This window comes from Symsagittifera roscoffensis, chromosome 1 (assembly GCF_963678635.1).
Source record: "Symsagittifera roscoffensis chromosome 1, txSymRosc1.1, whole genome shotgun sequence".
NCBI classification, from domain to species: domain Eukaryota; kingdom Metazoa; phylum Xenacoelomorpha; order Acoela; family Convolutidae; genus Symsagittifera; species Symsagittifera roscoffensis.
In genome coordinates, this window is record NC_087062.1 from 38,993,959 (window position 1) to 39,020,407 (window position 26,449).

General features: G+C 39.2%; 1 protein-coding gene across 10 annotated transcripts in view; it reads left to right on the plus strand.

Annotated features, from left to right (window-relative positions):
• Nucleotides 1-11,625: 11,625 nt before the first annotated feature.
• LOC134844147 (muscle calcium channel subunit alpha-1-like) overlaps nucleotides 11,626-26,449 on the plus strand; it is a 181,873-nt gene continuing 167,049 nt past the window's right edge. For 9 of the 10 annotated variants that reach the window (XM_063860689.1, XM_063860697.1, XM_063860730.1 and 6 more), the window contains exons 1-4: nucleotides 11,626-11,797; nucleotides 11,876-11,887; nucleotides 12,210-12,432; nucleotides 13,651-13,756. In XM_063860689.1, the coding sequence (XP_063716759.1) occupies nucleotides 11,770-11,797; nucleotides 11,876-11,887; nucleotides 12,210-12,432; nucleotides 13,651-13,756 (369 nt within the window). In that variant the 5' untranslated portion in view covers nucleotides 11,626-11,769. The remainder of the gene's footprint in view (nucleotides 11,798-11,875; nucleotides 11,888-12,209; nucleotides 12,433-13,650; nucleotides 13,757-26,449) is intronic. The other variant, XM_063860714.1, reaches the window with a different exon arrangement.

The window sequence follows — 26,449 nt, forward strand, 5'->3', positions numbered from 1 at the left end:
CAAACAAACCAAACCATGCAAGATCTAGATGGGATGAAAGATGAGCTGGAAAAGACCAGGAAGGAGCTGGATGAAGTGACTAAGACCATGCTCATTACGGTGGACGACAGAGACATGTGGAAGAAATTGTTTGTAGACTGCAACAAAAAGCAGAGGCGGGACTACAAGGAGCGATCGGAACGGTTGGCATTTACTAGAGTCGTGGAAAAAGTGATACTTGCAAGGGGTATTCCTCGTGGACAATCCCCGATGGAGCTCTTGACGCCTCAAGAAATGAGTCAAACGACAAAAACGCGACTCCCAACTGAAACTGGTTGAGTGACAATCCCGGACCCGAGTGATACCTTAGGTGACCCAGTCGTGGAGCAGACGACGAGGAAGCTGATAGAGACAGCTGGACGACTAGTGGCCAACAGGAATGCGCCAGGTTCCGGGGTGACTACACCCTATGGAACAGTTGACGATATGGGCAGAGTACAGCTCTCCCAAGACGTAATGACCAAAAGGGGAGTCGGCGATGCAACGCTACCAATGGGGAGCTCAAAAGTCCCAGACAGGAAGATACGAAAGATGCCGGCGAAGGAAGTGTCACGGGTAATGGATGTGCAAAAGAATAATCAGTCGAAGTATAACTTCACAGGAGTTCCGGAGGCGAATCCGAGAGCTTGCTTCAATCGAGCGACCTGGAACCCGGCAGTAAACCTGAAGCAACCACCACTGGGGACATCGCATCTGATACTGGGAGACAGCTTGGTCAGAGTGCTCTCAAACTTGAGGACCTCCTGGATCACCACGGTGATGGCTTTCGGAGGTGCGACGATAGCCCAGCTGTTTCGGATGGTGGAGTTGATGAATCCAGGGAGAATCCCTATGGTAACGCTCCTAGTTGGGACAAATAACATCTCGAGAAGCTCGCATGAGGAAGAAGCACTATGGGAATCAATGTTGGTGTGCTTAATTACTACTCTCTGGCAGAACTTCAACTGCGCGGTACTGACCGTTTGCACTGTGCCAATGAACACGAGGACATTGACTGCAACAGGGAGAAGACACAACGAAGGAGTGATCAGGTGGAACAAAATCCTGAGGAATCTTCAAGTCAGAATGCCGGAAGGATGATCCTTATGGATATCGAACACGAGCTGAGAGCTATGGATCAGGCCAGGCTGACCAATGACGGCATTCACTTTGATAGCATAGAAGGACAGGCTTAGTTGAACAGAGTCTTCCAAGAGCGATTGCATGAATTGGAAGTAGACCTCTTTAACACGGGAGTGCTGAAGGAAGAGGGAGCATCAAACGAACCGACAATCACCACCTTTCTGCCTCCTAACCTGGTAAAACTCTTGGGAACGGTCCCAGCTGTGACCATCTATAAGCCGCAAAGCTCCAGCGAACCCGGGCACAGAACGGATGTACGAGATTAGGGCCTGTGAACCTAGACGATGATTAGGGCCTGTGAACCCAACTACGGAGAACACAAGCACCTCCAGATCGGATATGAGATCTGAGACGAGGAGCACCAGTCGAGAGGAGCGACGTCCAAACAGGAGCTCTCTAATGTGGTCGAGACCAATACCTTCTCCATGGCACATATACAAGGATGACCTGATGAAACTGAACCTTCAGACGGTGAGCTTCGCATTGGATGCCATGAGGATGCTGAACGGAGCAAAGTTATCGGTCAGCGGACTGTACTCGATAACAGGAGTGGACTGGTTGATAGCGGCTGGCATAAACTTCAGCTCTACAACTGCCTTGAGGTTTGCCGACCTAGAGTGACTGCCCTCTAATAACACAACGGGCCCAGTGAATGCAAGGCCGTTACAAGACGTAAAATTGAATCACGATTAAGGGAATTGAGAATAGAGACCTGGAAGATTTCTGATAACGAGGGCGCCGATTGGACAACATGTGAAGATGTTCAGGCAGCTGAAGACACCCCCAGGTCATGTGAAAGAAAGAGTATACCCGAAACAAGAGAATCAAGAAGGTGATGTCTAAAGATTCGGCGGGTTGAAAGCGATAAAGAAAGATGAGACCATTTTGCCGCGTATGACAAGGCAGAAATGAGGAAGGCCAAGATTATGATAGTAGCGAATTCAGACGTCGTGCACACTTCCAAGTCTCTGTTTTGGCCGGACATTATAATGTTGGCAGCGGTGGATCTGGATCTAATGCAATCCGTGTCAATGGCGATTGGGGTACAAAGACAGACAGAGATGAACCCAATCACAATTGTGTTTGCTGGCATCAATGACCATTTACACAGTAGGGGTTTTCTGAGCAGACTCAGAGAGCCTACGACAGCTGAAGCCGCTGTATGGCCAGCGATAAAAGATATACTCGAGTCGATGGGTGAAGTAGTGGATGACACCGATGACCAAGATGACACCGAGAGCCGTGTTCGCGCTGTCTCCGGGGTATGCACGTCTCCCGGATGGACTAAAGTTCTTGTATGCGATTGTGGCTTTGCTCTCAGAAGGAAATATGATGTAATCATATCGGCCCCAAATTGCGAGATAGAGATGGAGAATCTGAGACCACTCAGGGCCAAACTACCGGCGGTGTGGTCGGATATCTCGAACGCAATGAGAGGATTCAAGGAGCACTCACTACACATGCTAGTGTTGGAAGAGGTGCTGGGGTTGGAAATGTCCAACTTCAGTCGACAGCTCAAAATGAAGCCAGGAATAGATGACGACCATCGAGTAAGTGTGGCGATGTCGAATAACTTATGGTTCCGAGGAATGGACATAAAAGAGGAAGGAGAGAGAAGAAATAACTCCAAGGATACCAGAGCTCACTTGGAGGCGATGGTTGTGAGAACCAAACCAGAAGCTAACCAGTGGCTATATCTAACTCCTCGAGTAGCGGCATTGGGCGCGGATGCTTTTGAGCAAGGCCCAGTGATGATCAGGAAGACCCATGCCTACCTTGTAAAGGAGGTGAACCTGGTCGAAAAAGCCCAGGAGAAGGCAGCCGAGTTTGTAAACAGAGTGTGCCAAGTTACCCTGGAAATTTTCTGGACTGAGAAGGTGAAGGGAGAAGAAGGCTTTGAACGTACTGATAGCATGCTGGAAGGACTGGGATCCGGATGGACCCCGTCGTTCTTGGCAAAAGTCTACCCAAAACTCTATCGATACTTGATAAAAGAATTCCTCCAAGCAGTTGTGGAAGTATCAATCGTTGAACTACTAGCCTTGTTCGTGACGTTTGGAGCAGAAAATTTTTGAAAGGACCGGTAAAACTGTTCACCGAACGAGTTCAGAACTTGCGGTTAGATGGACTTCTAACATTGATTGCAATAACCCATGGAAACTTGGGAGGACTGATGAACCTGACACGTTACCCAGAGCAGATGAGAAAGAATATGAGGAAATTTGATGTGAAGAAAGCCACAGATTCGTGAAATAAGATAAGAGATCTGAGACATACTCTTATCTAGTACCTCCTGCTTCAGAATCGTGTTGGAAGAGGAGAGGATGAGACGATTGAGAGGGAGGAAGACGTGAGACGACCTGTCGCAGGCATGCCTCTGCTAACTGATCTAAGCTTAGCTATGAGGACCGATCCCTTAGCGCTGATCAGAGGAGCCACGGAGTTTGTGACAGTGATCTATGGACCAGCAGTCACGTTTGCGTTCCCTGATGTTAAGGTGGAAGCGTACAGGAGGTCGGTGCTGCACCTGAACCTCATATCAGCAGTGGACGGGAGTGTGCTGAACTGGTGTGAGCAGCGTGTTTTGCGAGAACTCATGATCGAAGATCTGTTGTTTGGAAGGATAGCAGAGCCAGAAATGACGGTCGTCAACTTTGATGATCACTTCCGCAATCGTATGGGAGAAGTCGAGAGAGGGCACATTGAAGTATTTCCGAAGCTCTGGAATCTAAGGCCCTATGACAAGACGAATAGTGAGATAACAAGAATTCCTCGTCTCACTGCGGCATACCACAAGGTGAGAGAAGAGACGAAAGACTGGGGTGATTACGAGAAGCTGCCAGAGGAAATCCCTGAATTCCCTCTGATAAGAAGGATGTTGATCGGAGCAGTCTCCGTAGTACAAACTCCTAGATTGAGAGCGTTTGAGACCAATGAAAGGAGGGTAGCGAAATTCTCGGAAAGGATGGATCCGTGTTTTGTGGGTAGAAAGGCCGCAGTGTTACAGTACACGCGATTTGCTTACACGGATCAAGCGACGAGAAGGCGCATAAGCAATGCCGCGACTCCGAAGCCTGGAGCGTTTGACACGGAATGGACGGAATTAAACCTACCGCCCATGAGGATGAGAGGCAGAGCCGAATTACCTGAGGCCTCCCTGATTTTGACCAATGTGAAACAGGAGTTAACAGTGGGAGGAACGTTGCAGACGAGAACCTTCCTGGCACCCTTCGGCTATGAGGAAATCAAAGTGGTTCATGGAGAAGAGGAAGATGAATCTGCTGGCGGATTAATCATACCGAAATTTCCGGAAGGGGCCAAGACTGAGAAGCAAGGACCCTCAAGTTCTAGAGATACGCCAGGGCGAGATGATGGGCAGGGAGGAAGCCGTCGATCGGAAGAGCTTATGCAAGAGGATCCCGATCAAGCAGAGAAGGAGGATGATATAGCATCGACAGCAGGAATATCCAGCCTAGATTTCAATTTATTCAGTGAGTTTGAAAACAATGCAGACGCGTAGGAAACGACTGAACCAGCAAACGAAGGTACTTCGACACTGGAGCCTCCGTCAGTTTTTGCGGAAATGAAACGATTTTGCCGGAGAGCAGCTCTCCAGGCAATTCTAAAGACAATGAACAAAGACTCCTCATTGAATAACCAAGGAGAAGAAGGATAGAAGGCGCTGCCAGAGTACCCTTCTTGGGAACATTACCCGAAGAAGAGTGTGAGGTACATCACCGAGACCATGAGAATGGGACGGGATGCAGCTTGGACAGAGTAGCCTTCATGGAGGAAGTATGGACAGTGGTTCAGAGCTACCGAACCCAGTCCATTTTGAAAGTAGGTCTCAACCGACCACTGATGCGGGAATCCCTTGACAAACTCGACGAATGTGACGGGAGAATGAGTAAGTTGTTGATCGACTCAGCCACTGACGAAAGTGAAGCAAACTCTCCCATAAAGATGACACCGCAAGAGGATAAAGGAAACGTTGTATATCTGTCGAGAACTAGGAAAGGAACGATGCGATCGAAATTGGTGATTGATAAGATCAATGAGATGAAGATGAAACTAGGCAGCAAAGTGATATCGAGGAGAGCGGGAAAGACGAAGGTGGATTCGGAAATATCGATGAAAGCTGTCAACTCAGCGAAAAGGAAACGAGTAGGAGGAGTCATGGATTTGGGACAAGGTGATGATCGGTTGCCTGTCACGGACAGAATGTTAACGGATGTAGCGACGATGCCGCCCATTCTCATAGCAGGGATAAAGTTGACAGGTTATAAATCCAAACGGAGTGACCGCACTCTGACTGGAGCAACGTTAAAAATGGAAATACTCTGCCAATGTGGAGAAAGTACCATGAAAGACTTTAAACCGTCTCCCATGAACCACGGAAAGGGAAGTGTCGTAGGACAACTGGTCCCAGTGGAATATAACCGACGGACACTGTCGGAGACTGTACCAATAGATGAACCCGCCGGTGGATACATGGAGATGTTGGAGTACAGAAACTCGGCCAGAGGACACTTAATGGCTCTGGAAGATAAGAGTGCCATGGAAGGGTATCTGGAGACAATGATGCAAGGCACCACTCTCAAGCAGAAGGCATTCGGGACTTTCGCGTCGTCTGAGATGCAGGCAGAAGCGATCGAGCAGTTGGTGAGCCTTCCATGGAAAGCTGTAGTGTTACGGTACTTTGAGGAAGAAATGAGGACTACTTCGAGGATACACGCTCTGATAGCAGTGCCCTACGTGAGGACTGAATTACAGCTGAGGTTCGCCTGCTGGATGATCGGACTGACTCGCGAGGAATATGATTCAGAAGAAAGGAAGAGATCGAAAGAAGAAAAGGTCTTCCTGATGACGAGCATGAGGGATCTGATAATCCAAGAGGGAATGGCAGTAGTGTGCGCGAAGCGGAGGGACGCTCTCTGTTTCATCCGATTCATGATAGAGCAAATTTCAGTGCCAGCATTGAATACTTGTGTCAAGATGCCGAGAGCGGGCGATGAAGGAGCGAAAGCCTTACTCTTGCTAGCACTGCTGGATATGCATCAGAGCAAGCCGATGAGGGTGAACATGAAAGAACCCGTGGAGCTAGAACCCGTGGAAAATAGACAAAATCAGGAGATTCTCGAACAAAGAACTGAGGCACACTAAGGAATCCATGGGAGCACTGCCGAAATCCAATGAATACTGTGGACCGATCAGAAAAAAGTCATACAGTTACGTGTCCGGAGTCAAAGGGATAGCGTACAACCCGTTTCTCAGTGAAGGCATACGCGATTACTTCTTTGATTACGAGCAAGCGATGTTGCTGAGGTTCTGGACGTCGAGAATTGCAACGATTGGAAGCGCTACTAATCCGCAGACCAAACGGGGACTAGTCCTAGAAGAAAAGGTAGCTGCACCTTCCGTGCCAGAATCCAACAAACGAGTGGAATTTGGATTGGGATTCTCAGATGAATTACTAAGAACTAGCTTGATGGTAGTGTGGGAACTGATGAGACCATCATGGTGTCCTAGTCCCAATGCTGTACTCAATAGTCCCAATGCTGTATTCAATAATACTTGCAACACAATATGTGCAGAGGGAACTAAATGCGGACTGTAACCTGCGTGATCTTAATATCATATACAATGTGATGACAACAGCCTCTAAGAGCAACGGGGAAGACAAAGTGGAGTTGCCTGGCTAGGGACCAGAAGACTGGGTTAAACCTGGTAGCTGTCTGGCAGAAGTCTGTGGACTGGATGATCACGTTTGTGGAAGTCTAGATTGCGTAAAAACCCTGTAGAAACAACACAAACAGTTGACAATATTGTTTGGGAACATTGTGATGAAAGCGAAGACGGAAACGGAATTGATCGCAGATTGCCATGGAGGAACCGAGGTGAATCTAGTGACTGCACTGGGATTCTACAGTATGTTTGGTTCTTTAGAGTCACTACTGAATCTAGAACAGAAACATAAGATGGTCACGGCCATCATGTAGAAGTGTTCCCGGCAGTTTCGCAAACTGAGCAAAAGCACATAGGAAAATGGAGGGAAGCGATCGAGGCGGAAATGAACATCAGGCACAGTGAAACGTATCGCAGACCATCGGGAACGTGATATTTGGTGGGATCGACATTAGCTCCAATGTGCAAGAGCATATACCCAGTGCATTTCGTAGCTGTGGATGTAAAAAGTACGAGAACGATCGTGGATCAAGCCTTCTCAGTGCCAAAGTGTGTGAGATTAGCGAGATTGTCAGAAAGATCTTATGAGTTTTTGTGCAAAATATTCTCAGCAGCTCCAGTTGGAATTGATACTGGGAAAGAAGTTCATGGGCTACGTCAGTGGAAACTTCAGCGATTTTGAAAGACAAACACAGAGAGGATCAACCGTTACGGATTACAATACAGTAGATGAAAATGATGAAGTCCGCCGAGCGATGATGGAAGTGAAACCACTACTGGAAGCTTCGGGAAAGCGTAACTGGAGGAGCATCATGTTAACACATGATGAGTTTCCCTGCCATTGCTTGCTGCAAACATGGTGGTATCCCGGGCGTAGTAGTCTGGTGCTGATCTGGGACTCTGAAGAGCTGCTCTCTATGGGGTTTACCAGACTCATCATGGCCCATAACAGTAGTGATAGTGGGAGTTATGATGGCGATACGATGGCTGGAAGCTCATGTGAAGGAGAACAATAGACAAGAGGCACCAACGCTGGAACAATTGCAGAAATTGGATTGTCTAAAAGATTTAGATCTTTTTGGGACAACTTGCAAGATTGTGAACATTCCGATGGAAGTGCAGAAGATATGGGCAAGGAGACGACTGATGCTATGGTTTAGAGCCAACATGACCGCATGGTTGTATGAGTATGCCAAGAAGCATATGTCGAAGCACGGCAGAGTGTACAGTGTGTATCAGCTGGACATTGGGGCAGGAGCTTTCAAGCGAGCTTTCGTAACTCATCGGAATGCAGTGACCACCGCTGTGAAGAGAACTTCCAGGACAAGTGAACGTGATGGAAGGGAGAAAGAAGAGATGTTGAAGGAAGATTTGGAGAGAAACGTGACGTTATGCCTTCACAAACGCTTCTGCAGAAACAGAGAATCTAATGTAGATCCCCTACCTTGTTGTAAACAAAGGGTAAAAGAGCAGAAGTGTTGGAGGACTGCTTCCAACAGCGTCAGAATAGCTAACTATGTGTTGCAAGACACAGAAACTGAAAGTGCAGAGTCAATGTCGCAGGAGGAGGAGATGGAGCATTGAAAAATGGCCGGAAGACAAGATGCAAAAAAAACGATGTTAGAAGAATTTAAAAATTTTAGAACTTCTAAACGACGAAAAAAGAAGAAACAAAGAAGTGACAAAAGAGAAGAAGTTAAAACTCAGAATTGTTTTATGTGTGTGACAAAAACTCAAGTGAGAAACTAAGCAACCAAGTTGTAATTGAAAACTGAAACATTTAGTTGAGTTTTGAGCATTAAAGAGTTTGTTGCATTTATAAATTTGCAATTTGATTTTAGTTAGTGGCTTTAGAGACACTTACTATTTATTTAGAAAGGCTTGAGTAAAGAGTATATTTAAATATTCCAGCCTGCTTGACTGTTTTTAATCAACCAGGAAAACTGATCACTTTGTGATGACATGAAAGGCTTGGGTAATCTCTTGAAGAAGGAGATTGTTTCATTGTTCTTTCTAACCACAGAGTTCCTTGGTTTTAATATTCAGAACAATAACAACTAATATTTCCGAAGGGAAGAAGCATAGTAGGATAATTTTAGCTTGATGGTTGGCAGGACTGTCCTGCAAACTAACACCTTTTAAAACCTAGGAGAAGAAGTTTTAAATCAGGGCATTGTCATTGGAAGTCAGAAAAAAATGTTTTATCTTAAGTCATATCCTCAAAGTGCAGATTAGTGAAAAAATTTAGAAGGCTATAGTAGTGTATTATGATGCCATTTATATGCTGCAGTGAGTCGATAAAAGTAATTTGGTGGATTTTGTAATTTCTGTTCGATGGCACTGTACCAATTTTACGAACATTGCGAGATTCAATGGGGACATTGACCGGGCTGTCCGGGTAGTATGTGACATTCGACCAGAATGGACGAAAATGCAGATTCAGCAATTTCGAATTATTAGCAGTTAACCTTCCGAATTAGCATTTTTGAAGGATTAACAGTGTTATTGGAACGATTAGTCAAACTGTGAAGGCTGGAATATTCTGGTATTTCACTTTTTAAAATTTCGAAGTATGACGTCATATTTCTGAGAAACGTCAGAATCGGCCATTTTGGAGGAAAACCAGAAAAAATATGAACAACAATAGCTGTGATAGCGATAACTACGAGGATTGTGATAGAAAAAACAACAACGAATTGCAGAGTTAGCAGAGACCGTTGCGATTTGCAACGATTCTGCCGCTACAATCGTTGCAAGGCCGTTCACAACAACGGTGAATGGTGGAAAAGCAGCCTTCCGGAAAGAAGACAAGGTTGTTATTTACCCGGATTCAAGAATCCGGAGGGGTCTCGGGACTTGGACTAATATCATTTTATACAAACTTTTAGCTTCCCGGTTATGTCTTGAATTGAATTTATTTAACATCTGAATTCCTTTTACGACGATGAGAAGCTAGGAGTTGGGGGAAAGGTTGATCCATCTTCGAAGGAGATGATGATTTTTATCTACTGAACAAAAACAATAGTAATATAATAAGTAGTAGTAGCCCTGTTTTTAGGAGTGACCTCGTGGTCTGGAGATACTGAGATCCAGCCATGAGCTCACTAGTTTTGCATGCAATTAAGTTAATTTGAGCGTTCTGGTCGAAGCCGGAGAACAGTAACGTTTTTGTCGACCCGATGTTGGAAAGACCACCAAAAGAACTGGCTTTGGTAGAGACGGTGAAAAGCATGTAGAGCTCTGTTTAGACGTTGGAGAGTCGTCTTAGAACCTAGCTTTCTTTTCCGTCGATATGTACTTCCGGACGAATGTTACAAGTCTGTAGTAGTTTCTAATAAAGTATGGGCACCGTGCCTCCAATTCCGTGTTCCCCCGGGGATAACGTCGTCATCTCCCCGATTTCGTGGCACGGGAGGGTACGGATCTGCTTGGATGTCCCACTGGGTCTTCCTTCCGTATGATTTCTCTAAGATAAGCGTCTCATCGTGTCTTGCTACCACGATAAGAGGCTTCGTATTTCTCCTGTTTTTTTTAGACTGATTTTCATCTTGTTAATTCGGTTTGTCTGCTTTTCCTGTTTTTATTCGGACAAAATGGTCGTTTTTATTTTATTGAGAAACATCCTATCTCCAATCGAAGCTTTAAATTCTAGAAAATTCCGACCCTTCTTTTCATTGCGAATTCCCTGTTAAAGTCTCTACCGTCTTTTTCCGTTTGCATCGGTGGGTTCGACTGTGCCAATTCGGGGGAATGGCTCGAGGATTGCATTCGCGAAATGTATGACCAGTGTCGAAAAAGGTTTTCCTGAATTTCAATTTGGAAAGTAACTTCCAGTACAGCTCGCCCTTGTAATTTTTTCAGCAGAATCATTGATTATGCTTTTTTTCTTGTGTTATTACGGTGCTGTGATTAGTTACACTTGACAGTTCGAGAAGATTTGTTGCGCGTCCAAGTCCTTACAAACAAATGGCAGGCTAATGATTTTGACCCTGGACTGTTTGGGGTAGAACTCGGTCTTTTTGTTAAAAATTCCATTAAAAATACAATTTCGCCCAACTGTAGCAGCCCATGACTCTTTATGCTTGAGATAAACTGGTTTCATTCTGGGCGAGCGACAAACGACAAATTTTGAAGTTTATTTGTCTCACTTGATTGTATATGTTTTGAAAATCGTGATTTTTCATCTCATATTAATTGGAAATTGCTTGAGTATTTTAGAAGCACAAGTTTTGTAGGTCTTTTCCATTTCATCAATAGTACTTAAATCTTCTTTTGTGAATGGCGGAATTAGTTCAATTACCTGGATATTCTTAACTTCCTCTCTTTGTTACAGATTGCTCCCCACTGCTGATTTGAAATCGATTTTTTTGGCTACCTCCAGGATTTGAGTCAATCAGAACTTCATGTTCTTTTGGGATTTGTGAGTCTCGAAACTGTTCATCTGATCTTGTTTCTTTGAAGGCACTGAGCTCGATTCGTTACGTTTTATCTTCATCGCTTTTGCGTCTGTTGAACATCGCTTTGTTCTTATTTGGTTTTTTAGCTTCGATTTGGTTTCTTGAACTTTGTACAAATTTTTCTTCGTCAAAAGTCAACCGGCAGAAGTCAAATTTATTTCAAACGATTTCTTTGTTTTTTTTTATGACATATATAACAAAATTATAGGAAACAAAATTTCGAAAATGATAAGTCTTTGCGGGCATGTCCCAAATGGTCGCCGCAAAAATGTTGGAAACGGAATTGGCTTGCGAAATATTGGAAATTTTGCATAGGGAAGAATATTACCAAAAAAACACTTGTTATATCTGCGGTAATGTTTAGCTTCGGAAACGTGTAGTATGTGCAGCAGCTTTTCTTTGCATTAGTTTTTAAAAATCATTATGTATTACACACCTTCAGATGTTACAATGAACGAGTTATGATATGGAACAGGTGGCACTTGCTGCATTGGGTTAGTTTTGCTGTTTCTTATTAATATGCGCATTTAGGCACGGTGTTGAACTTTTCACTTAGTCACTTACTATTTTAGATCTTAAAAGAGGTATGTTAGAGATATGTCGCAGTCATCAACTTTTACTTTTTGGTACCTGCCAACTATCGTTAATAAAGTCGTTTAGTTTATATCGCTACGGTGCATGGGCTTATAGTAAAACTTTCCAAAAGCCTTGACAAAAATTGCTCTATTACTTTAATACACGCCAAGCTGTCCGTAAATTTCATAGTTGACAAATTTCACAATTGTTGAATTTTCCTTCGGTGTTTAAGTAGCACTGGGCTTTTCCTATTTATCCTAATCCGTATCCATGTTTCGGACTATTGCTTGGCTTATTTGGGAAAATAATTGATGGATTGCGTTATAATAGGTACAGAGGGAGGAGGACCAGCAGCTAATGGTGCTGCTGGAGGAGCGAACAGCAATGTCAGTAATGCATGGGCATCCACCCTTGCTGCGACAAAAACAGTCAACACAATTAACAAAAGAAGGCCCGTTAAGCAACAGGCTGCTTCTAGACCAAGACGGGCTTTATTTTGTTTACAGCTCAGTAACCCTGTTCGCAGAATATGCATTAAAGTGGTGGAGCTCAAGTAAGTTATCAGTAGAAACGGAGCATCTTCAAAAATTATACCCATTTTCAAAGAAATTTTTAGATTTTGTAGAATTGTTCTATCGTACACTCCTTTTTTAATTAATTTTTTTAATCAACGATTCGTGCGCGTGAAAGTTCCATTGAAAGGATCGACATTCTCAATCTATTTTTCAATGCCGTCGATGTAGAGTAAGCTTCAGCCATCAGTTAGTCTCGTTAATTTGCAGTCCGGGAAATTCAATCCAAATTCGTTTCTGAGCTGAAAACACAATTTTAAAAGATATTGGAATGAATGCTTGAATGTTTCTCATTTTTTTGGTGACTAGATTGTTTCAGATTGATCTCGGTATTAGTTTAGTGAAATAGGAAAATGAACATTTGTTGATCACGGATACTTAATAGGGCGCCAAACTTTGTGCTGACAAAAGATGATAATTTATGGTACCTTCGGCTAGCTCTACAATCTCGGCACATAATTACTACTAATTGTAATATAAAATGGCGCATTCGTTATCAGTAGTTTGTTCTAACAGTAGTTTTTTCTAAGTTTTATATAGCCTCGATCTGGACTGTGTTCAATAATATCTCTCTTCTTTACCGCAAGTTTTGTTCAAATAGTAACAACACTGCTCGAATATCAGGCCAAAGCCCTGAATGTTCCGACTGTCCCTTAATTAATAACGAATAGTTTCTGTGGAAAAGAAAATATTGAAAACCTATACATTTTGGACAATATCTAAGTGCAATATTTTGAGTCGTACGAAATTAATACGACCAATTAGCCAGCCTAATTTCAATTTGGAAGGATTTTGTTGTGCAGGATAATTTGCCACGCATAAGTAATTCGCGTTATGCTCTCAGCCAAATGAATTAACTCTTTAAAGCGCGCATAGTTTAGTCCAGAACATGGAAAATTTGGCAATTTTCAAACCCCCAGAAGTTAACAAAAGATAATCGTAGGTGAAATATCTTTTTACATTTGAAATCAGAAAGTCGATATCTTCAGTGGGGAAAAATAATTTTTGTTGAAAATCATTGTTTCAATCGGTGAAAGTTGACTGAATAAAAAAACCACACCGAGCATAAATATTCCGTTTTCTTCGAAAGTCGGAACAATAATTGAAAAATGGGATCGGAAATAAATCAAACATATCTACAGAAAACCTCTGTCATATTTATGGGTTCAAGACAACCTGTTTATTTGTACTTGTTTTAGGCCTTTTGAGTACTTCATCCTCATAGCTATCTTTGCCAACTGCTGTGCCTTAGCTGTCTACACGCCATATCCCATGGGAGATTCAAACAGTATCAATGAAAGCCTCGTGAGTAAAATTTATAGATGCAGGCACTTGTTTATTTAGGGTTTTTATTTCTGTTTGATTATTGGTCGAATGATTGAGTTTTTCATTAAGTCACAATTGTGCCGACTTTCGTTGTCTGGAACTTAAATATAGTGAGAGTCATTTAACGCTTGTTTAATTGTTTAGGTATAAGTGATTCATAAATGAACTATATTTTCTGGAATTTTTTTCTGTTGCAGACGATAGATTAAAAGCTTTCGAAGCGGTCGAGGTTTATTGATGGAAAATTTTTTTTATGACAGCAAAATTTTAAATGTCATGTTTTTTGTGTCGGGGTGTTTTTATTTCAGGCAAATTAAATACCGCAAATAAACATCAGATGGAGTCAAGTGATATACTATATTGAATGACTTTTGGCAGTGATTTGCATTAAAGATAGAAGTTTTCAATAATGTTTCCTATATATAATGAAATTCCAATGTTTCGTCGTCGGGAAAAATAGGTTTGAATTTTTCCGTTTTTCAGACTAATTTTATGGAGATCGGATATTTATAAAATCACTTACGTCTAATTTGTTTTTTTTTAGTAGGAATGTACGACTACCCTTACGTTTTTTCTGTGTAATATGGATTCCAATTTGAGTTCATGATTCAGCTAAGAAAACAGCACAAAAATTTGAGAAACTGATTTTTTTTGCAATAACTACTGGAATAATTACTGTGCACAGCCATAGACTACCTTTGCTAGGATATAAATTGCTTGATTTCATTTGATAGTTTAAATGGTTCAAGATGTATTATGGAAGCATGGCAATAGCATTTGAATAATTATTATTCACGCCATGTATTCTCGATTTTAATCACTGAATTGATTTTTTGTTTTCGGCTTTCAAAGAACGCTCGTTGGTATCATTATGGAGCAAATTTAACTAGGACTTAAAATTTCTTCAAAAATGTCGAGAAAAACAAGATTTTTTGCCGTTCAGGCTCAATGTTTAGCATCTCATTTAAAACTCACGGCCCGATAGAGGAGTCTTTGATCTCTCCAAATGTTACGCTACAATTGTTTCTAGTTTCTTTTAGCCAACCGAATTTAAATCATGTTTATTAAAACTCCTTCAAAATACCAGGAAAAAGCAGAATTTTTTATTCCGACCATTGAAAATGGGGAGGAATTTTGTATTCGGGTGTGTTTAAGTTTTTTTTGTTTTTGTTTTCCACGCAAAATCAGGTACCACAAAAAATCATCGGACTGGGTTGAGTGATTTATAATATTAAAGCCCTTTCAGTCGTTATTGGAATCACATTAAAAAATTTGCGAGAAAAGTCGGTTTGAAATTTTTGATTTTCGTCTTAATTCGAGCGAATAAAACAAGCGAGCAGGCTTATAACAGCTGAATTATGCCTAATTTAAGACCTTAAAACCTAATTTTGAGCAAATAAAACTAATTTTTGGAGTTTTTAGCTTCATTTTTTTAGGCATTTTTTATATATATATTTTTTAGTTTTTCTAGTCATTTTTCTACAAAAATTTTTTGTCCACATTGTCTATACTACTATGACTGTCTTATGTGCCTAAATTATATTTTAACGTCAGATCCTTTTATCACACCAAGCAGAAGAAAGTACACTAATTTGAAAAAAAAAACTTTCTAAACCGTAGTTTTTCTACAGACTGTGGTCGGAACTTTCTGTGCTACTTGCACAGTAACCGGCTATTCTTGGTTTTCTTTGTTTTTGTTACAATCACGTCACTTAACTGACTGGAAATATCGATAGAGAAGGTGCCGTTTTTTCCGCCCAAATTAAGATTCCTTATGGAAAGCTCACAGGGAATTACGTCTGGTATTATATTGAAGCTCTATTATTCGTAACTCGGATTCCCAAAAAAATTCAAAAAATGTCTGTTTCGTGGAAAGAATTGGTCTGAAATTTTCCGCTTTTCAGACTAAATGGTGCGAATTTATAAATGACATGATGAGAGTCAGTTATAATTGAATTCTCAGAAAAAGAAAAACTATTTAAAAATTTTTAAATAGTTCTGAAAAAATTAGTATGTTAGTTTTTTGATTTTTTTTTGCTCCAGTCATTGTGGTCGGAGCTTTCTGTGCTATAGTAAACGGCTATTATTGTGTAATTTTGAAATTTGGCTGCCAAATATTGTTTTTGTAACATTATGCGCTTGTTGCATAACAACTGATTAATTTTTTTAGCTAGGAACTATTTGGGCATTATTCAAGCTTTAAAGGTAAACATTTATTTTTAATGGATTGAATCGAAAAAAAGCCGCAGACAGACAGTGGGACAAGCAAATGTCTGTGTTTACATTACGAGTTAAGTTTTTTGCAACCTAACTCGCATAAATTATTGCTTTACAAGGCACGTGTTATATTTAAAGCACCTGTTGCATCTAATTTATTGGTGGCGAGTATTGGAAATGCCACAAGATGGTTTAGTGCTGTTGGCAAGACGTTAGACTCAAATTTTGAGGTTTTTTTTTATTAAAAAAAGTTCTCGTTTGACATTTTTTGATAGTATTTGGGACGTGCAGCTTTGCCTGTGTGACAGGCAGTAAAAATCGGACAATTTTGTGTTCAACGTTTTTGCTTGCATCTATTGAGTTGCATCGAATTCTTTTAAACCTAAGTTTCTGTTTGCGTCAGCTCTTATTGTCCAATGGTAGCTGAATTCTTGTCAAACTCATTAAAAAGGGCAAATTCAGCTTTTATCGTCTTTACCAGGGGATCAATATTCAATTTAGTTTGTAGTAAACCAAAATACTTCAGTAGAATAACCTCTGTTCTCAACAGGACAGAGAAAGGAACAGGCGTCTCTCGGAATGATTGATCGACTGTGTCTTAATCAATAAATATGTGATGGATGACTTGAGAGTGATTTTTTTTCTGTTCAGCCCAAGTTTTTGCGATTAGATTTTATGTTTGCAAATTTTAATTTTAGAATTGTTTTGCCATTTTAGAATAGATTCGCAACTTTAAAATTGATCCCATTTTTGTTTCTGATTCTTAAACTTTATCTTATAGGAACAAGCAAAAAATCTGAGATTGTTTTGACAGACACTATGACCAGTATTTATTCAAAAACACAAGTTAGAAAAAGATTTAAAAAAACAACAAAACTGAATATTCCTGTTATTATGTAATTTGTTTGTTCAAAATCTGTTTCTATTCTAAATAATCGAAACCATACAACTATATCTGCGAAAACGTCAAACAAGTCGATTTTTTTTTCATTTTTGAACAATTTTTGTTTCCTCGCGTTCATATATATATATATTTTGCAACTTCTTCAAGTACGCAAACTTTGGCCTCAAAAATGTCAGAGGGACAAAATAAACCCATCTCAGGACAAAATTTTTCTCTTGCCTTCTAAAAATTTCATTTCAGAACAGAAATATAAAATTTTGAATCTATCTTTTTGACCAAATTTTCCTATAGACATTTCAATTAAGTCATTCTTGGATTCGAAGGTGTGCAAATGTGCTTTCATGTTTCGTTTTGCCTCTCATTGTTAAAATACTCGTTATTTTTGAGAGAATCTTGTTGCAACCTGAAGCCGCCTGGAGATTGTTTGTAATCATCACTCGCTGTTTCCGTTTTGTTTTTTCATTCTTTTCTTTCAATGCCTAAAGCGTTTCGATTTCGGCATAGCCAAAAGATCTGAAGCGATCTTATGTGCTAAAATTCATGTCACAATAATCGCTTAAAATAAAGCCGAAAGCCGCTTTTATTTTTTGATATAACAAAACTTCTTCCCATTAGTTTTTAAAACGTTTAAAACAAAAATTTCCCGTGTCTACAATATTATGAATACATTTCAAAAATCTAGCGCAAGCTGCCGTATGCTCTCTGTCCTGGGATGTAGGCCGTCGACTGATATGTCTTGTCGTAATCTAAATGTGGTTTTCACGAACGGGATTCCGTATGCTTCTGCCAGATGTCTATAACACTTAATCAGCCGCTTTATGGCACCATATCGGTACCTATGACCAATCAATCCCATAAGTGCAAAACTTTTATGCCACAGTTTAAGCACCTAAAAATGAGGTATTCCACCCATCTCTTCGAATACTTCAAACTCCGTTCTTTCTGTCAAATAAGCTATTCGTCCCACCCATCACCACAATTTTTTTGACCTTAAACGCTAAAATTTGTTAAACTGCTATAATTGTTCCGCCTGCACATGGCATGGTTAGCGAAGTTTTTCTAAAAAGTGCTTCGTAGCTTATTTTATTTCTGATCGAAGCAGGCTATATCTCGGATAAATCTACTTTTGGTCAGAAACTTCGTTCGTACCAGAAAAAAAATCTGTTTTTCTTGATGGGAGTTTGGGCCAAAATACTGAAATGAATATCAATATATACCTTAATTTTTTTTTTAAAGTATGCGCTTCAAAAAAGTTAACTTCGTAGAATTTATATATAGATTAAAACGTAAAAATTTTGAATTGGTTCAGCTGTGCGCTTATTTTTTTGTTGTTTTTGCTAATTGAAATTTAATGTGAATCTGAATCTTTCTAAGAAGTGAAATCACCCCCCGTCACGTATTAATTCGACTGACCCGCCCGCTCTTTCTCTCTCTCTCTCTCTCTCTCTCTCTCTCTCTCTGTCGCTCTTCAATTTATGCTTGCGCTATTTCCAATTTAATTTATTTTTATGCTTCTTTGGGGCTCTTTGTTTGTCTCTTTTCCCAGCGGCATTTTTTCCTGCAGAATCACCACGTGAGGCGACTTAAACTGGAGAGGAATCCCCTTGCAATTTTTCCCTTATATTCCAACTGAAGGTGAAGTAAGAGGGAAAGGAACGTGCCTATTAAAATTGGGATGTGTTTTCTTCCTCGGCTATACCTTCTCAATTATGCATAAAATCTATTCGTTATTGTTATTTTTTCTGACCACGCGTTCCGTTGAAAGCACACGTCTAATTTCATTTATTGACCATGGCTATTTTTAAACAATAACGTCGGGATAAAATGGAGATTAGTGTTTTTGAATCAGATTTGCTTCCCGCTTTTTGGCTGCCTGAGGAAGATATTTGAAGAAGTCAGAAGCAAAAAATAGTATTAGAAGAACGCTGCTTTTGAAGGTTTTGAACCAGACAGTTTTACCTGTAAATTATTTATTAGTATCAATCAAATTGCATTATGTTTAAGTGCCAACCCCCCCCCCCCCGCCTCCTCGCAAAGAATCCGTCGAAACGCAAAAATTGAATAAAAATTGAAAGCAGCGAAGATTCGACTCGTAGAAAATTCATTTGATTTATGTCTCGACTTTTTCATCGACTTGCGTGACGTATTTCAGTATCAACACATTTTCTCAGGTTTTTAAAATCCAAGTTTATTTAACATGTGACCTGCCTGCAGCTTTTGACAAACAGCTTGGTTTTTTTTAGCTTGTGTTAGACATTACTTTTCCAAACGTATAGAGATTTTTTTTTAAAAGCTTGTGTTTTCTCTCCAAACATATTTGAATAATACCAAAAATCAGCAATCATTTATAAATTTTTAAACTTCAACCTTGTTCTGGTAGGATATCAACTCCGACATCAAATTCAGAAATAAATTTTTACCCTGATGAGACCAGTTAGCATTTTGGGTAGAAAAGGGAGTTTATCTATAGCAGCGCTTTGCTTTCGAAGTCTAGTTAGACTTTCCTCCTGTGCTGCAGTGGTGTTCTGAAAAAGGCATCGTATTTAAGTTTTAAGGGTTTCAATCTTTTCGACACGTAAGGTAAAGCTTTTTTACTTGAGCCATTAAAAATGTAATTTGAATGGGTACCAGACTGTTTTTTTCCGAACTATTCTTCCGAACCTTTCCGTCGGTCTGCGTCCAGCACTATTTCTGTCACACGTACACTTTTTTTGCATACTGATAAAAGAGCCTTGTACTGTTGAGTAATTATTTCGACATCCTTTTTGTGATTAACTTCTTAAATCTTAAATATCTTCTCAAGCTTTTTTGTGCATTCAGGGGCGGATCTAGGATTTTCTCGAGGGGTGAGGGGGGATTTTTGAAAATTTTTTCGACCTTTTTTTAGGTCGACAAAATAAAACTCTAAAAAGACTTTTTTGGTCACATTTTCTGCGCCGCAGGCAAAATTTTGAAAAAAAAGTCCAACAAAGGCGTTTTCAGGCACTTTTTGGAAAATTTTGACCAAAAAAATTGCGTTTTTCGACGCGCGCTCCCCCTACCCCCTTCCTCAAAATTAGTATATATTGGCGCCAAAGACGCCTTTAAAAAAATTTTAGGGCCCGTCAGCCAAAAATAGATATCTCAAAATAGTGCCAAGGGGGACCCTTGGGGTCGGCAGGGGATCGAATCCGTGAAAAGGGAGACTTCCCTCCCCCCCCCCCCCCCCCCCCCCCAAAAAAAAAATCCGCCCCTGTGTGCATTATTCCCATAAGAAAATGAGGCAATTTTTTCTCCAGACAAATTTCGACATTTCATGAACCATTTTTGACCAGTGTATTTACTATCTCAAAGTTATTACCCTTGTAACAGTATTGTAATCGGGCACTGGACTTTTTTCTCCCGTAAATAACTTTGTTCACAGAATAGTCAAAATTAGAAAAGATAAATTTAGGTTCAGCTCATATTGAGTTCAACTTTCACTGCGTCTCCGGCACATTTGGCCAGGAGGTAGCGAATACGCCTGTGACGGTAATGGTCCTGGATTCGAAACTGACAGGACCTGTTTTTTTTAAATGGGAAATATTCCGTTTCAAAAAAATCTCGGCTTTCTATGTGTCTGCTTATGTTTTTTTTTTGGTTTAATTGCCACATCATATTACTGTTTCTTCTTGTGGTACGCTTTTCACATTGTTGTTGCGTTTAGTGTTTTGATGTACTTCAGCCGTTTGTAATTTCTTGACTTCGTGTACTTTTCTTTTTGTTTATTTTTCGCCTAAAAACATTTATTCTGCCCAAATGATTTCGGCTTATGTTTTATCAGTTTAGTGACCTAGTTTTGGGTCGTTTCAAGGTAAACTTAGTTTTTATGCTCGTTGGATTGCACAAATTGCTAAAAAATTTTATAGAAATATCAGCTAAAGTTTTTTTCATGGCAATATTTTTTTCGGCGTTTTTTCTTTTTTTTTTCGGCATGATAAATTTCCGGCCTAAATTGTATCGGCTTAATGGCCTCATATTGCGTCTTTCGACGAGCGAAAGGGGAGTTTTGAGGGGGAGGGGACTTGTTAACTTTTTTAATTTCAAGTCTTGTTGATTTTTTGTCGGATTAGAGGGTTTCTGCTAAGGTATTTTCGGCTTTGTTAACGGTTGGTGAATTTTCTTCTGATTCAAGTTTCACATTCTATTGTTCTGGCATGTTTTTGTTTCACAAATGGCCTGATTCTTTAACATAGAAATAGTTTTTTCGTTATTTTAAACTTTTTAAATGTTTTTGCGTTATTTCGTTATGTATCGGAAATTTGTGTGAAGCGCAGCTTTGCCTCTGTGTCAATGAATGTTTTGATCTCAAATGTGAAAAAAAAATTCTCCTCATAAAGTAAAGAAATTTGGTAATTTGAGATAATTAACGAGCGGTATGTTTCGTTGTATTAACGAGCAAGCGGCGAATTAATCTGGTTTAGAAGTCGTTCCAATTTGAATTGAGGCAAGCCATTTGGTGTTATTAAGACGTTATTTTACATTGTGTGCTCGGGATTTCAAAAAAATTCTGAAATATTCAGAGTTTTTATCAGTTTTGTTTGGTCAAAAGCTGTTTCAAGGGCAGTCGGAAGATTCAGAGTTTTGATCTGATATTGACAGGTCTAGTCCTTAGCAGGGCCAAACTTATCTTGGCGCATCCATGGCGGCCTCTGTGTTTAAATAAATTGAAAAGCAGTCGGAGAATTTAGTGCTTCGCCCCGATTCGAGCGGTCTTGTTTGGTTCTGTTATAGTAATTGTTATGCTTCTGTGCTTTAAAATATCTAAATAAAAAGTCTTCACAGGAAACGTGTCTCGGAGTACTTCTGTTTGTTCACGTATTTTGTAAAAACTAGCTTGGTTCTCTCTTTTTCTTCTGAATGTTTTTGATTTTCGAAATTAGAGTTGCCCTAAAAGCAGAAGGAAATCAAAACATCATATAAGAATGCCTTTTTATAAAAGAATTTGTCGATCATTTCTTCTTTTTTTTTCTTTTCATAAGGTGTTCGGTGATATGTTACAATAGGTGGTAATTTTGAGTATAGTACATGTATTAAATTTGAGAACTATAATGCATAATATAGTCATTTCATTTTCAATCAGTTGTACTGCTACTAAGATAGTTTTTGTAAATACATTACTCTGCCAAATGAGATGGTAGTCAAAAAAATTCAAATTTTACACTTTTTTTTCAAAAACTTGGGCGTTTGAAATAAATTAAAACTAATGAGCGAAGTAGAAAAAAAGCGATCCAGCTATTGAAATTGAGAACCTACCACCTATTGTAATATATCACCAGGCGGTCGAGTTTTGGCTTCGCATCTGTACGGCTTGTCTTGCAAAAACTTCCTGAATTAACGTACCCTGAACTAACATATTTTTCTGTTTTAAGTGAATTGAGGTCTTTTTTGATTTTATGTCAAAACCAGATATCTGCTGTTTATTGATTCCCGACACGTAATGAGGCATGACTAATGGAGTGTTCAATCTCCTTCTATTCTATGATTCTAATGGAGTTCTCATTAGGGATATGGATCTTAGTTCTAAATTGAATGGCAATTTGAGAAGGTCTCTGTTCTTTTTGATTAACATGACAAATTAACCATAGAGTACAGATCTGGACATTTCATTTCAGTGGTGTCATTATGACCAACCTGTAATCACCTTTGACTGCACCAGTTTTAAATTTAGCCTCAAGGTTTCCTGTTCAAAATAATTCTTGCTTTTCTTTGGCCTAAATTCCTTTTTTTACCTAAACAAAAGAAATTATAATTTCATATCTGTGTAAATGGTGATCATTTTGCCAAAATTCATTCAACCATTTCCCGAGTTTTGACATAAATTTTGGTGGTCGTGAAATAAGTATATAAAATGGTAATTTGAATGGCCAGATGATCACAATGTTCCTCAGTCTAATTCTAAGACTGAGTTATATTTGCCACGCTTTCCTTTCATGCTGCAAATCAAATGCAGTTTAATTCCATTGAATGTGTTTGCAAGAACAAAAATAATTTTTCCCGATGGCTTTTACAGAGTCTTAATCAGAAAATACCAGCTTTGTTTGTATTTAGACAACTATCACGGCCTTGTTTTCAACTTGTTTAACCTGTGTTGCCATATAATTTAATGGAATAGTGTAAAAAGGCAGGCAAGCTTACAATAAAGGACTCAACGTGTTTTGTTTCTTTCTTTATTCCGCGTCAAAAGCCAAATCGACGCCAATGAACGCTCTGAAACTGCACTTAGTTTATTGAAACATGTGCTGAGATAATCTGTAGTGTGTTTAAAAAGAAGAATGATAAGTGGATCAATCTGAAAAGTATTTCCCCGGTTGCAAGTCGGTGGAGCTAAAACAATCACACTAAACTGCTGCACCTATGTGAGCATGACATGATGTTTCCAAGAGCAGAACTTTTGATTTTTCTCTTTTTTTTCTACTTATTGTATTTTTTCTTATTGTAAAATGGTATGTATTTTTTTCTAGCTTCGCGATAAACGAACAGCCCGGGATTTTTCAATGAATTTGTTGAGAGATTGATGTTTGACCAAATTTAAGACTAGCTTGAAAACGTTATTTTTGTCCAATTTTTAATTCAGGCAGCTTTTTTATCCTGGTTTATATAACTAATTAAATCGGAACATCAACTTCTTATGCAAATGAAGAATTTGTTTCTGAAGTTGTCAGTTTTACCCAAAAATATTTTCCCAAAGCAGGTTTTTTGAATGCGTCCAGCTGATGTGGCCCTCTGTACTTGTGCACAACACTAACTGTAATTCATTTTTGGGACAGGCTAGCTGGGACTTTGCTCTCTTTGTCTACTTGGTACACCATACTTGGTTAGATTGAGTGACTACTGGAGATAAAGAGAGTGGTGGATTGGAATAAAATGAGGCATTGTGAATATAGTTTAAGCAAGGAGTGTGGCTATTGATATCGAGGACTGGAATTATGAGTTGTGCTATTTTATGCCTAGTCTAGTGCTGGTATAGTGGAAAAGCAAACATCGCAGTTTAAAGGAATGCTGGTGCCATGGCATTATGTATACGTTCTAGTTGGGATACTTTTTTGTAATCTGTCATAAATATACTTAACGAGCGGGTGTCACTTAGTTTAACATTTCTCCACTCTCAAAAATGTTTCTCAATTAGAAAAAAACTTTCAAAAGTGCCAAGAATTGCTAAGAATCTTATAGAAAAGACTCTAAGACTCCCAACGGGAGTATATTTAACTAGGATTTTAAGTTAAATTTTTAAAATATTTGCTTAATGCGCCGTATAATTAACGCGACATTTTCTGAAAATTACTATGCTGCAATAACAGCAATGTATGCATTCATTGTTTGTGTTCTGCGCTTGAGTGCCGCGTACCAAAAGCGCCCCTAATGAAATCAAATGAAATGAAGTGAATTGAAATTGAATTCGATCAAATGGTGCAGTCGAGGCAATACACTTTGTAAAGTTGTAGTGTATTCTTTGTATTATAATATGCGGTTGCTGGTGATTGTGAAAAAGTTGGAAGTAATATCGATAAGGAAAACTGAAAATAGGAAATCTCTCGCCGCTACAACTACCACTATGCAATCTATCGACACTATGTTTATATCACCAATGTGCGCGTGTTTCTGTATATTAACTATGGTATATTTGGTATGGTGTAGCTGAATAAGAAAGAAGGTTATGTAAAGGGGACTGGGAATAATTCTAGTGGAGTCTAAAAAGTCGTCTGCAATTCAGTCGATTTGCTGTGCTTGAGTATGCAGTGTGAATTATAAATGAAGCAGTGATTTGGCGACTGGTCATATTTGTCTTTAACAGGTTTATTTCCTACAATACATGCTCTAAAATGTGCGCCTAATTTGCTTCGAGGACTAAAACACGCGTTCTGTAAGGGTAAAAAAAATTCTCGAAAGACTGTGTTTAAAGAACGTGGTGATTTAGTTAATTATCAATCACAATCATGGATCAATCTTCTTATATATTAAATGTAACTCCGAATGCGCTATGGACGCAATGTTTAACCGAACACAATGCTTAGGAATTATTAGGAGACAATGTTTAAAAGGCTATCGAGTATCGATACAGAAGCATTCAGAGCAACCATCAGAAGAAGATGAACTCGATCCAACTTCAAGGGTAGACATTTCTTGTCTAATTTTTATCCAAAATTTGATTTCATTTCTGTCTGGAACTGGGACTGTCAAAAGTTCAGTCTGGAACGAATCACTTAAAAACAGCAACCTCCATGCTAAAAAAGAAACTTTTTTGCGAGCCGATTCGGTCTATGAAATAAATGGAAATATTTCAAAGTTTCATAGCTCGACTAGCTTGCATAGGAAAACTTCAATTTTTCGCAAAACGATTTTTTCTAGTCACAAACAACTTAAAAAACTATTTATTCGCAAAACGTTGTGGTCTAAGAAACAACTTCAAATATTCAATTTTTCATAGCTTCAGTTGCCTGCTTAAGAAAAACTTATTGCGAACTAATTCGCACTAAAAAACAACGTGACGTATTTCAAAGTTTCATAGTCTGAATAGCTTGCATATGAAAACTTCATTTTTTTGCGAAAAGGGTTTGGTAGATTAAGAAACATTTTGTATTATTTGGAAGTTCATCGCTCAATTAGCTCGCTTAGAAAAACTAGCTATTCGCAAAACGTTTTGGTCTAAGAAACAACTTCAATTATTTAAATTTTTTATAGCTTCAATAGCTTGCTTATGAAAAAATTGAATTTAATGCGGACTGGTTCGCGCTATAGAACAACTTGAAACATTTCAAAGTTTGTCGCTCCGTCAGTTTGCTTAAAAACACAAGTTTTTCGCAAAACATTTTGGTCTAAAAACAACTTGAAGTTTTTCAAATATTCATAGCTTCAATAGCTTGCTTTTGTAAAATTTGAAGTTTTCTTGAACTGATTCGCTATATGGAACAACTTGAAATATTTCAAAGTTTCGTCCCTCCATCAGCTTGCTTGAAAACATAACTTTTTCGCAAAACATTTCGGTCTAAAAACAACTTGAAGTTTTTCAAATATTCATAGCTTCAATAGCTTGCTTTTGTAAAATTTGAAGTTTTCTTGAACTGATTCGCTATATGGAACAACTTGAAATATTTCAAAGTTTCGTCGCTCCATCAGCTTGCTTGAAAACATAACTTTTTCGCAAAACATTTTGGTTCAAAGATGACTTGAAATTTTTCAAATTTTCATAGCTTCAATAGCTTGCTGTCGTTAAATTTGAAAATTTCCTGAACTGATTTGCTCTATGGAACAAATTAAAATTGTTCATATTGTTCCGCAAAACGATTCGGTCTAAGAAATCATCGCTTGAATGGCTGGAATAGAAACAATTTTAGTCATCCGATTCACGCCATGAAATAACTTGAAATTTTCAACGTTTCATAGCTTGAATAGCTTGTTTAAACCAACTTTGATTTTTTACGGATTGATTCGCTCTATAAAATTGCTTTGAAATGTTTTTGAAATTTTCGCATATTAACTTTCATAGAAAAACGGTCTTTCTGCGGACCAGTTTGATCTAGGAAATAAGTTGA